This window comes from Vigna umbellata, chromosome 6 (genome assembly GCF_029865625.1).
Source record: "Vigna umbellata cultivar VRB3 chromosome 6, Vumbellata_1.0, whole genome shotgun sequence".
Taxonomy (NCBI): Eukaryota; Viridiplantae; Streptophyta; class Magnoliopsida; order Fabales; family Fabaceae; genus Vigna; species Vigna umbellata.
The window spans coordinates 35,632,757-35,646,657 of NC_142170.1; the positions used below are offsets into that span (position 1 = coordinate 35,632,757).

Genomic DNA, 13,901 nt, shown 5'->3' on the forward strand with positions numbered 1-13,901 from the left:
GGACAGGACGAACCCCTCCCTGGGGTTGCCGATTTCAAAGGGAGACGAGAGATAGGGAAGGTGGTGGCGCGATAGCCGTTTTGGCGCGGTGGCCGGTTTGGTGGCATGCGGGGAAGATGCCCCCTCATCGGAGTTCTGGGCTGGGAGAAGAGTCCAGAGGTGGCGCGGAGGCTGGGTCGTGGTCGTGAGCGGCGGCCGGCTGGGCGGAGGCGGCAGCGTGCGTGAAGAGGGGACAAACATCCCTGGGTTACCTTTCTCGTAGAGAACCCTAAGCGTGCAAGGTCCGAATGGAAAAATGAGACGAGGTTGGGGGAACCCCTAATGGGTTTCTGATTGGGGTTAATAGGCTTTGGGCCTGGCTGGTGGGTTGCCTCCTCTTCTCGGTGACGTGAAATTCCCATTCACACCCCCACTGCGCTTCTGCAAGCAAAGAGGAGTTTGGGCATTGGGCCCATTTCGTTTCTAATACTTCCAAACCCCACTGCTGCATCCATATCGTCACTTGGGCCTGGACTGAACCTAATTGGGTCACACCCCTGGTTTGTTTTATCTCCGCACCCCCACTCTTTTTTGGCAGTTTTTTGTTTTTATCTCGTGTCAGGTTTTGTTTATTTATTTTTAGTATGTGTTTGATTATTATGTTTTTAATGTACATAACCCTTTCATGATAACCCCACTCGTTATCTTTAGTGTTTTATACATTATGTTTGTTTATTTGCTACACTTTGAATACTAAAAAAGATAAATTATAAAAATATAAAAAATAGTTATTGTTTTCACAATGTTATGAAAATATTATTTTAATATTATAAAAATTACAAAAATTATAAAGTAAAAAAAATGATGAAAAAAATAAGAAGTTAAATAATGGTATAAGTACTCGTGCGATCGTCCGCATCAGCCTAGTACTTAATATCTTCATTTAAAATATTTAAAAGGTTTAGGCACATGTGTGATCGCACGCATCGTCCTTGTGCTAAAAACCTTTTCGCTTTCTTAATTAAAATTACAAAAAATATGTTTTAAAGGTTTAGGCACATGTGTGATCGCACGCATCGTCCTTGTGCTAAAAACCTTTTCTTTTCCTTAAGTAAAATTAACCAAAAAATATGTTTTAAAGGTTTATGCACATGTGTGATCGCACGCATCGTCCTTGTGCTAACAACCTTTTCTCTTTCTTAAACAAAATACAAAAAAAGGTATAAAATCTTCAAAAAAACCCGAAAACATCAACAATTTTAAACAACAAATAGTCTTGCTACCCAGAACTACGTTATCCTTGATTCTCCATCAAAAGTGGAGATACGTAGGAGCAAGGCTAGTCCTTGTCAGGTTCACTTCCCAAGAATCCAAAATCATTTCAGAACGAATTTTCAAACAAACTTCTCAAACAGTTTCAAAAGAACTACGTAACCCTGATTTCTCATTCTGAATGAGAATACGTAGGAGCAAGGTCAATCCTTGTCGGGCCCAAAAAACTAAAAAATATATTTTGTTTATTTAGAGTTTTATTTTAGGGGATAGTTAAACATATTGAAAACCACATCATATTCGCGTATTTAGTTAAAGGTACTGCCTTAGGGCAGGCGTTGTAGGGTGCTAATACCTTCCCTACGCGTAATCGACTCCCGAACCAAGAATCTCATTTTCGCAGATCATGCCTTATCATTTTATGGTTTTTCCGTAGTTTTCCAGAATAAACTATGGTGGCGACTCCAAATCTCTTTTTCAAAACCCGCGTTTCTTTTTTGATCGTCGTCCCGTCGCGATTCCGGTTGCGACACTAACCAATGTCGTGTATAATCCTCATACACCCTACATCAATATCAATGAATGTCTGGGTATAAATTGCAGCTAGAAAAAAATCATCCTAGCACTTACAGTCTACCTAACCAGGAACTAACACGTGTTACAATCTTCCACTTTTAAATCTGACCAACTAGGAGATACCATATGTCACAATCCTCAAATCTCATATTAGACCAATTACGATCTGTCACGTTATCTCTTTCTTCCTTAAATATATATGCAAACACATAACCTTTGTTTTCATCTTTGCACAACGACCATAGGAGCACCACCAAAGACCCAACACCAACAACCTTCACCAAAAACCAATCGCCACCGCACTTGAAGCTAATCGGAGTGCCACCATCATGCCACCTCCCCAAAGACGAACCAGTAACTCCACTGTTAGCTTCTACGTGCGACCCATAATACCATGACACAACACCCTATCTGAGAAGACTATGCACGAGCCACATGACGCCATTTTCCACAACACAACATCATTGAAGTTGTGTAAACCAACAACTCAACTCCTCCACCAGGCACACACATCGTTGGAGCACCAAGCACATCACCTCACTCGAAAAAATGTGAGCTCTGATTCACCTTCACCCATGAGCATATCAAACTTAAAACACTACACAACCACCATTTGACACATTGGAAGTTTCATATCGACTAGAGATAAAGCCAATTTAGATTATATATTTAAATGTAAACTTCACCTTACAAGTCAATTTTTTTGGATTGAGTTAGACTTAAATTCTACTTCTTAACATGGTATTAGAATTATGAATTGAACTGCACCCACATCTCGTGTAAGACCTTCGAGCTTCACCTCGCCAAAGAAGATAGGAAAGTGAGTGACTCACTAGAGTCTCCCTAATGAATCCACTCTCTAAAGATCCATCAATGGTTTAAGATGGAAGTGTCAATGACTTATATGTAAGGGGTAAATTGTTAAGAATTCAAGTGTGATCCTATATAGAAGAAGACTCGTAATTCATTGTCTTAAGATTTTATTAGAAATCCAAATATGAATATAACTTCATTATTGTCAATCTCTTATATGGATTAGACTCATATCTCAATATTGTGTAAGACCCAGCATAGTCTTTGTGTTCCTTTTTCGTTGATTACTAGTACAATTGTGATATTTTTTGGTACAATACAAACATATGATAATGTTAATTTAAATTTTGTTGTAGTGTTTTCTTTTTTTAAAATCAAATCAATATCATGAATAATAATTGTTTCGATTATGAGGTCGAGGTTATTTGTTTACTAAGTTCTGTGTCCTTATACTCGTCATCGTCCTTCAAACTGTTTGGTCAAACTGGGAGGTTACCTGTAGAAGGTACTTTGATGCCAAAGTCAGCCTGTAGAAGGTACTTTGATGCCAAAGTCAGTAAAGATTCGACAAGTTTAGTAGTTATTGTCTAATAAATGCAATAATCCACCTCTTTACCTTAAACCTTTATTTATAGATTTTAGATGAACTTTGGATTATTGATGGCCTAATCATGACTCAACTAGTGTTATTCATGTTTTATGATAAACTAATCTCCATCTAGCCTAATTGTTGCTTAATGATAACTGTTCGGTCTGTATAATGAAACTGCTTAAGTCTGAATAATCATTTTGGAATTTCTGACTATGTGAACAACTCGGACTATATGATACAACCGTTCAGCCATACTATGTGAACAGCTCGGACTATATGATACAACCGTTCAGCCATACAGTATAGGAATTAAGCAAGGAATCAAGTATAAACATCACACATATCTAAAATGTCATGAAGTTTAAGACTGTAATTTAGATATAAACGGATAGGAAATAAAATAAAAAATATCGCTTTCCTTCTCATTGTTGTTTTCCTTCTCATTGTTGTTTGTGCATGTTGCTCGATCGGTTATATATTTCTTTAAAAGCCTCAATTCAAAAACCTTTTTAAATCATATCCAGTCTTTGATTATATATATTTTATAAATTGAAACAAAAAATAAACAAACTAATATTCAAGATCACGTTACGAAATAGCAGCATCTTTTATTCTATAATAATCTTTCAATGACATCATAATTGAATTGACTACCACACACTTCTATTGAATCACTATTTAACGTTTTTGTAGTGACGTTTGAGAATTGATTGCTTGTTGGTTCTCTATGTCTGACCCTTTTTACTCAACTAAAAGGAAAAAAGTGAAGAAAAGTGGAATTATAACTAACAAATATTACAAAGCTGGCACTCTAGTCTGTATAGATAATGTTTGCAGCCAAACATAAATTCCATGAAATGATTGTAGCTATATGTTTATGGAATTAAGCGGAATATTGAAATCATAATTGTAGCGTATGCAGCTGCTAAATACTAATCATTGCAATTTTTTCTCACTAATTGTTCTTGACATTTCCACTCATGCGTATACAAAGAGCATGTCATGACACAGAAAAGCCGAATTCGTTAGACATTGCGTCCATGATATTTATTATAAGCACAGTAGTCTCTTTATGCAGCAAACACATTTGAGACAACATATAGTGGCTGAGTTGTTTTGCTTTTACTGTAACTTTGATGTTACTTTTCTGATATCTGTGATAAGAAAGAAAATGACGAAACTTAGCTATATACGTCTTCATTCATTCATTCTTGAAGAAACATATATACTGTTGCAATTATGCATTACAAAGAAACCGTGAATATCCTTTGATAAAGTAAAGTACAAATTGCAAATCCATTTGGGAATATTCATGTCAAGTGCTGTTCTTTCATTGTGTCCGTAAAGTTGATTTGGTTAAAATGCAATAAGATCTTGTAGCATATATCATGTATATTTGTCCAGTGATTGATATATATAAAATAAAATAGAACAATATTAAAGAAAAGGAATACAAATTGCTGAATGGTAAAAGGCAAATATTCTCCAGCTTTTGATAATCAAAAAGCATGTGGGTTTCTGTAATGGAATCCCAGATCTAAATCTGTTATACTTTCGAGCAATCATTCTAATTTAATTAAGCTGAATCTACCAGTTGAAAATTCAGAATTATTTAAAATATTATCCTTTGTGTAACTTGAGTTTGAAACTGGTTTTTTAGAACTTCAACCTATTTAAATGTGATATAACTTATTAATATTGGAGTGATATAGAAATTAATTTGCATAAAGGGATCAAAGTAAATTTTTCCCAAAGAACTAACAGATGTTATAACTGATGAAGTTAAAATTAACACCAAGTAAGCCACAGCAAAAATTAACATGTACATTGATACTATAATTTTCTGGTTTTACTCATATTGCCCAAATGAATTCCCAGAACAACTTGTGGTTAACTTTCAGCTTCTGTGAACAAAAGAAGACAAAGAAAGAAACGAAGACATCCTTGGTGACAACAATATGCTTTTCCCTAAATTCATATATATGCTTTCAATTTGAAATGTCTGTATCCAACCATATCAAGATAGTAGAGAGAGAAGGAAGAGGTTGTGGCAACTGGCAGGGTGGAGTTGTGGAGTTTGAATAGGAATCTCACAAGGCATTGAAAGTTCCAGCCTTTGGGGAGAGTGTTGGAGGGGAGAGAATATTCTAATGCCAAAAGAGTTCAACAGCTAAACTCCAAAATTTTATTTTAAACAATGTTAGAAAGGAAAAACATCATTAGATTATGATTAAGGATTAGCATAGTAGCAGGAACAGTCAGCCCACAAGGAGACGCCTACTCACATTTCCAAAAATTCACTGCCTTTGTCAGCTGGCTGTCTTCTATAACATATTCTCTTACTTATTAATCTTAGTATTTACTCAAACTTAATCTACCCCACATCATTGATTAACTAATATTGGATCCTTATATTTTTATGTTAGAGAAAAAAATAATTGAAAAAAGGAACTTATCTTAAAGTAATCATTTGAATTTTCTAACCAGGATCAAAATCTATAGATATATATATATATATATTTCGTTATTATATCATTAGAAAAAATTAACAGTAATTTATCAGCAACACCAAGCTTTGATAAGCAGTATTTCCTAGATTAGCTTATATCATATTCAAGCAAGTCTAAAGAAAATCATACTCATATTACCCTGGAAAATCATGACGTTGAGGTTAAGCAAACTTCTTTTTTTTCTTTTGTGGGGAACATTCTGGCTTCATTCTCTGAAGACCTTCAGATACTATATATTATTACTGGAAAATTTATATCGATGGGACAGATAACATGAACAATATTATTCCCCAGGTTAAACATTTTCACCAAAACACAACTTTATTTAAAAGAAAAGGAACCTATATATACACGCAAAAGATGTAGAGAAAAAGTTAAAAAGTAAACGACCCACCATCCAAAAAATTGAGGGTGGATGGTAAAAGGTTCGCTGTACATCGATCTGCCACTCAAAATTTGACCACCCAATTGACATCTTCATAGACCTTCAACTTGTGTTAAGAAATCAAAAGCATGTTTGACTGCCAGTTGCATCATCATCACGATGTGATAATATATAGCTGGAAATAATTATTGTTTATGAACTGATAAATATAATAGTAAAAATAATATTAATGAAAACAACGAACAAGAGTTCGTTTGATGTGCATAAAGCCAAGTGGCTTGAACCCTGTCAATGTAAGTGAGACATGGTCATGTTGTCATCGGACGATTATTCCCTTTTATGTTTTATTTCGTCTTTTGCTTCGGCTTAACCTTGCTTGACAGTTTGGTGAGAATACAGACACACGTGCATGGCTGTTTACTAATAAGAGTAAGAATGCCAAAGCAATTAACAAGCTTCTTAATGAGCTAGCTCTCCCACTTTTCTTTGAATCATGTATATGAATTCAAACATTTTACAACATTTTGGCATCTATCAATCTTCCTTGAGGAAATGACCTGCACTTTCACTTTCAGTATGCTGCAAAGACCCTTAAGATTTTGCTTTTTGGGGGAAAACAAAGATTAAGGAAGCCGTTTGGCTTTTCTTTTTCTAGTCACACTCACATGAGACACAATGATTTTCGCTTTTTGAAAGAAACAGCGTTTTGCTTTGATTTAAATGGTTGCAAGTGGAGTATTACAAGTTGAAACGTTAATATTCGATCAAAAGGAAACAGTTTTCCCATAGACACTTCGTTATGATTGTAGCACTACACTAGCTATATGGATAATAGCATATTTCTTTATTCTGTTATTTCATGTTGAGTTGGACGATCTACATACTCAAAGCAAAGCTACATTGTTCTAGAGTAGGAAGCAAAGGTTTCTGAGGTCATGGCAGAAAAGAAAGCCACTGATCATATATATATATATATATATATATAACATTAACTCATAATGATTTGGACGTAGTATATATATGTTAATATTAGGCGTCAAATATGTGACTCATCTGTGAAATATTATTACAAAGTTCATGAAATTCATATATGTTGGGTGTAGGACTTTAGATTTATTGGAAAACACAAAAAGGGTTAATTATATGTAAACTTAGAATAAAAAAGTGATTGAATTGAATGAGAAAGGATTTGAAAAATAAGAAAACAAAAAGTAACAAATTATGGGATAATCATTCCAAATGAAGATAACTTTCTTCGGACCTCATGATATGTGTCATCATACACCTTTGCCTCTGTATATTTTTCTGACTGACCCCCACCCCCCCTTTCTTTTTCCTTTCCATTTCTCTCTCTTGGTTTGCTTTTCCGCCCCCCATAGCATCTTAGTTTTTTATTCCACCTAAAAAGTAGATAATTAAATTGACTGCAACATATGCGAGAGAAAGAGAGGGACAGAGAGATCCCATCTAGCATATATCAGTTCATATTGTTTAGGGTTGGAACCATATAATTAAGAAGCCTAGCTAAGCTACCCCATTCCCTCTCCTTTTCTCCTAATTCAAACACTAATATACTTCCTCCCACCTTACTACTTCTAACTGTTTCCAAACTGAGTCAAACTTAGGATTCAAGAAAGCTAACATGCTACAAAAGATGGATGATGGAGAAATTTCAAATGCTTTCCCTCTTCAGAACCCATCAACTGCTGCATCTAACCAACCTCCTGTTTTGAAGAGGAAGAGAAACCTCCCTGGAAATCCAGGTATGTTTGTTAATTCTTATCATTTTCATCGTCTTTGTTGCAATTCTCTCTCTTTCTGTCTCTCTACCTTTTCTCATCATCATGGGTATATTCAAAGCTAATTGCTTTTTCTGCAAAATAGAGCAATGGGTTTGTTATGTGAGTTAATGAATAATCTTCTGTGCACAGATCCTGAAGCTGAGGTCATAGCCTTATCACCAAAGACTCTGATGGCCACAAACAGATTCGTGTGTGAAATTTGTCTCAAGGGTTTCCAAAGGGACCAAAACCTTCAACTCCATCGACGAGGGCACAACCTTCCATGGAAGCTGAAGCAGAGATCAAGCAAAGAAGTAAGGAAGAGGGTTTATGTGTGTCCAGAGAAGACTTGTGTCCACCACCACCCTTCAAGGGCTCTGGGGGACTTAACTGGGATTAAGAAGCACTTCTGCAGAAAGCACGGTGAGAAGAAGTGGAAGTGCGAGAAGTGCTCAAAGCGTTATGCTGTGCAGTCAGATTGGAAAGCTCACTCAAAAACATGTGGTACCAGAGAATACAAATGTGACTGTGGCACTATCTTTTCACGGTACGTAGTTATGTCTATCTTTATCTCGTGGATCACAAACTGTAATGAGTTTTCAATCTCATACTAATCAATTTTTTTTGTAAAAGTGGTAAGTTGTCTAGTGGTACGTATGAAAAAAAAAGATAAGAAAAGAAACAGCAATTACTATCCTTATCTTTGTGACAAAAGAAAGAGCATCGCTTTCTTCATGCAGTAGTGGTAAGTTGAAACCTAAAAAAGATCTACATAGCTAAAATGAATCATGACGCTGAAGCCTTTAAACTGTATCTATGATATCTTTGTCTGACTCCTCCGTGTGCTTCTGCGTGTCTGCTGTCTATTTTGCTTCTTTAGGAGTAGTGAAAGGAGAAATGAGTCTCAGTGCAGTGAAAAGAACTTGAAAGAGAACCCACACTTGCAAGGTTTATTATTACCTTTTGGAAAATATCTTAAACGACAAAATTTCTAAGCTTAGCTAGTTTGGAATTATCATAGATTATCTAATGTGATTATGAAATTGTTTTAATATCAAAGACTTATCTGGGGAGTGGGGTTATGAACCCTATATGTTAGGGGTTGAACTTGTCCCTAATTGTTTTTTGTCTCGTTTCTCTTGTTCCCATTAAAAGGTGAAACGTAAAACACTATTAAAAAAGATGAAACTCTCTTGGTTATTGGTGTTTACTACTCGTGTAATAATTTATTTTCATACTCTAATCGTTACAATTCCTAATGCTAGAGTCTTGCTGCAGAAGTTCTTAACAGCTCAGGGGACAAGAAATAGAACTTTACTACATAACCATGCCTTGAGCCTCCTTGCATGTTTGCTTTTATTTAGATAAGAAAAATAATCAGACCTAAGTCCTAAGTGATAGAGAGATTAGATAAAGAAAACAGTGAAGTGTAATAATATTATGTAATACATTTCTTGCCGTCTATTTTCCCATTACATTGTAACATTTACAGAAAGTTATATTTATCTTTTCAATGTCATTTCTTGTAATTAATTAATTTACTGTTTGTCACCAATTTTGGTGGAGCAGGAGGGATAGTTTCATCACTCACAGGGCTTTCTGCGATGCCTTAGCAGAAGAAACAGCAAGGGTGAACGCAGCAACAAACATTAGCAACTACAGCATCATGCAAAACCCCCTGGGTTCTAACATGGCAACCCATTTTTCATCGTTTTACAAGCCAAATTCGTGTGCGGAGGAGCCAGTCCCAGGTAATCAAACATCTAAGGGGCTATCCCTTTGGATGAGTCAAACATCTCAGGCTCATCAAACAATTGCTAACAACAACTTGCATGAGTTTCATCAACTTGGGTCTGGTACTAGCCCAACCTCAATTTACTGTGGTGGAAATCCACTTGCTCCTTGCTCAAATCCACCACCCTCTAATTATCAACTAAATTGGGTGTTTGGAAATAAAGTCTCCCCCAATGGAAGCCAAGAGCTGAGTAGCACTGCTTCACTTCCACTAGTGAACAATATTGTTAAGGATAACCCAAACCTGCAACTCATAAGTGTTCCTTCCTTGTATAGTTCCCAACACCAATCCCATCAAACAACCTCAGCAAACATGTCAGCCACAGCTTTGTTGCAAAAAGCTGCACAAATTGGGACAACTTCATCGGACCCATCATTATTCCTCGGGAGCATAGGTTTGAAATGCAACAGTCCAGGCCAAGATGGGAACAAATTTTGTGGCATGTACGGTTCAAGTTCAGTACTCACAGGTCATGAGGGAGAGAATAATTATTCCGGTGATTTGTCACAAATGCCCCCTACAAAACGACGGCACGTACAGAATGAAGAGAGTGTATGGGGACAAACTAGGGATTTTCTGGGCGTTGGTGGTGCCAACCATTTGCCACCCTTCATCAACCAACGGATGGACTTAATTTGATGTGGTAAAGTTTCTTCAAATGTGAAGCCTTTTAGTTTCTTCTTTTCTTTACTTTCCTTTTTTTTTTCATGAAAGGGAACATAATAAATGGGGATGTTGGATGAGGTTGAAAAATAAGAATATATGTGTTGAAAGTTTGCAAGGAGGAAAAGGCGATGAAGGGTGAAAAGTTGGTATAAAAACTCTTGAAGAGGTGAAAGAAGAGAAGAGAGATCCATGCATATTCTTTTGAATCCTGAAAGCTAACCCTTTTTTAAAATGGGTGGCTTTAATTTTTGATAAAGGAGAGGGAGTGTTTGTGGAGTAGTGGGGGCAAAGGATAGAACCGCTTTTGAACTCCATTATTGCTCAGTTTCATCTCCATTGTGGTTGTTGCCTGTCAAACTGGACTCAAAAGACAATTTCCAATCACCAAAAAGCATCATTCTATAGTACAAATAGGCTTTTAGCCTCTTCATTATTATAAAATAACCTCATGTACCCTTTCATTCCATCAACAAAATCATGCACAAATGTACTATACCTATATACATCTCTTTTCTATCTATGTTAAAACCAAATTAAAAATAAAATAAAACCACACCCCAATTAACAAGGAGGCCATTGTATACATAATGAGGTTAAAATATATTTATAATATGTTCTTCGTCTAGTGCTTTCAACTTACACAAAATATAAAGTGGTCCCCACATTTTATATAAAGATCAACCTTTCGAGTTTGATTGTTTACTAGTTTCTATGTGTGTCGTAAAATGTTGATAACAAAATCAATATCATTTTTTAATTGCATTGTTAAGGCCGAGAAGAATCCTTAGATGGGAGAGGCATGGTAATGGATCTTTATAAATAAAGATAACTTTTTTAAGAGGAAAATTTTCATTGAAAATGATAACCAGATTTAAATAAATAATAAAAAATAATGTCATTCATAAAATTCAAAGATATTTCGCGTTATGGTAGCTTTTTTCCATAAATGACCTAGTCCTTCTTCTTTTGCTTTTCCTTTCTTGCATTGCGATTCATCTCTTTGCATGCATTAAGCAGTGCTGCTTTTTCATTACCTTCGTTTGGGTGGTAAACCCATAATTGAGTGTTTCCTAAACATAAATTTTTCTCATTGTATATAAAGAAAAAATAAATTATGAGATGAGATGCAAGGAGTGTGGTTAGCGAAAGGGGTGTAGCATTTTTTTTTTAGTTCAAAATTGCCTTCCATCGGATAAAACGATAAACCAATATGATCAATATTGATGAGAATATATGACAAATATTAATTTAAGTAAAAACTCTGGGTATTTTTTCATGCATAAATGTTAGAATCGAATTGAAATTCCTTCTACTTAAAATTAGCATGTTGATATGTAATGATGTTGCTCATGATGCAAAATTAGCATTATTTTATTGTAAACTAGGTATTTATATATATATCATGATTATTCTTTTTGTACTTGCTAGTGCTACATATTTTCAATTAGTAATGTAATGCAATGTGACTGCTAATGCAATATTACCAGATGTTGATTGCTCATAAACAAAAACAAAAAGAATAGTCGTTAGTTTTGAACTGGACAAATAAAGTATTATTGTTTATGATTTTTCACCTAGTATTTTTGTTCATGTCGTTTCCATAATGAATTATCTGTATTGACACCAGTGTGAGGTTTTTCAAGAACAAGATTTGATATTAATAAAAGGTGAACAAGTTCATATAAGAGATCAAAACATAACTTTCAATCTAAAAATTTAAAACATCAAATTTATAGATTCTTCTATTTATATATTATATATTTTAATCGTTTTTATTTGATGGATGAGACTTTCAAAAATAAAATCATAATACAATTATTATATATCTAAATAAAAGTTCAAATATAAAATCAGAAATATCACATTGAATAAAAATGAAGGAATCAGATAATATTTAAGATAAAAAATTTGCAAATTCATTACATATAAATTCTAGGTTGGAGGTACCATTAGCTGTATTAGTACGTATTATTTCATGACTTAATAATAGTCATTAAAACAGCTCCCAACTTCGTATTTCCCTCATGAAAATTTATTAGTTTTTTTTCTTTCTTTTTCTTTTATAAAACTTAACCGATAATTTAAGTCTGTAGGATTAAGTTAATTTTAAAATTCATTTTTAATATGATATCAGAAAATTAATTTCTTAATGTTTATAATAATTCTTGACAAGATAAGGAAATGACGAAGAAGCATAGTTGATCCAATGTAGGATTGCATTTTTTGATTATATAAGATGGGAAATAAAATAGAAGAAAAGAAAAAAGAGGGAGAAAAGTATAAAGAAACCATTTCAATTAGTTTTGACTGCCGCACTTGTTTTTACTTTTGGTCACAGGATGACGTACGTGGTGGGGTTGGAGAAGTGAATTATGAAATCCTTGTTGAAGATTACATGCCACAATTCCCTTTCAATTGCAACGTAGCAGATGATTAAGGATTTGACTGCCTTCGATATATGATGATAAAGTTTAACATGTTAAATGATAATTGGCATGCATGAGTAAGATCTTCTGGTGCCACGTATTGCATATTGCTTTCTTCTGATCTGACAACACAATCGTTGTTTAGTCCCCTACGAACACATCACACATCATCAGTCACAGAAAATTCAGATTTTTTAGTATATACCGCAAAAATAAAAGGAAGTTTAAGGTTTCCGAGTCAGAACGCAAGTACTAAGGAGACACGTGTACGACTAAATCTGTTTTCTCTTCTATGTTTCAACAAATTTACATGGTAACGTAAGGCTTCGTTTTGGTTCCAGAATGAAAGTTGTTTGCATAGAAGATATAGCTGAATGATTTTAAATTCCTTGAAAAAGTAAGTTGGAAATTAATTTTAGTTCACTTAGAAGAACATTTATCTTAAAAAAAGTCCAGTCTTAAAGTTGGAGACAAGACACTTGACTATACTGTGACATGATATAATTTAAGAGAGTCACCTATTTCGTGAATGTGATTGATCAAAGGTGTTTTCAATTGGAGGATCTATGTGCTAAATCTAAAAGGTTTCTCTTCACTTTATTATGTTCGGTCAATTTATCCAAATGGTAGAAAATCCAATACCTAAAATAACTTCAAACATCACGTAAGTCTTTCATATCACAACTGTCCCTCAAATATATAAAATGACATCATCATATATTAATTTATGTATTTTACAAACGTAAATGGGTGCAAGTGTAATAACAAAACTTTAGTTTTTTTGTGTTTCATCCTGCACGTCTAAAGGTTTCATATGCACTTCTAATGTTTCGTCTGCACCTCTAATTTTTATAAATATTTTTGTAATTAATGAGGTTGATTAAGATTAAATATTCTTTATCGAATTAAATATTTGATTAATTAAGTGAAATATTGAACGAGTGTGAAGTTCTCTCGTCTTTATTTTTTTCATTTTTTCACTGTTTTTTTTTCGGTTTCATTTTCTGTGATTCTTGAGAGTTTTTTTTAAGAAGTGTTTGAGGCGTGTGATGGAGGTGCTACTGTGTTTGTGATCGTCATTAGAATTGAAGAAGTGTTTTTTTTAA

At 34.4% G+C, this 13,901-nt stretch overlaps 1 protein-coding gene across 2 annotated transcripts; it reads left to right on the plus strand.

Annotated features, from left to right (window-relative positions):
- The first annotated feature begins 7,480 nt into the window (after positions 1–7,480).
- On the plus strand, positions 7,481–10,937 carry LOC148197352 (zinc finger protein MAGPIE-like). Of its 2 annotated transcripts, XM_088092386.1 has the most exons (4): positions 7,481–7,890; positions 8,059–8,455; positions 9,174–9,260; positions 9,469–10,937. In XM_088092386.1, the coding sequence occupies exons 1-4, from the start codon at positions 7,770–7,772 to the stop codon at positions 10,340–10,342; spliced, it is 1,479 nt and encodes a 492-aa protein (XP_087948512.1). In that variant the 5' UTR covers positions 7,481–7,769; the 3' UTR covers positions 10,343–10,937. The 2 variants fall into 2 exon arrangements, with proteins under 2 accessions (XP_087948512.1, XP_087948511.1); XM_088092385.1 differs by lacking the exon at positions 9,174–9,260 and having other exon boundaries at positions 7,489–7,890; positions 9,478–10,937.
- The last annotated feature ends 2,964 nt before the right edge of the window (positions 10,938–13,901 follow it).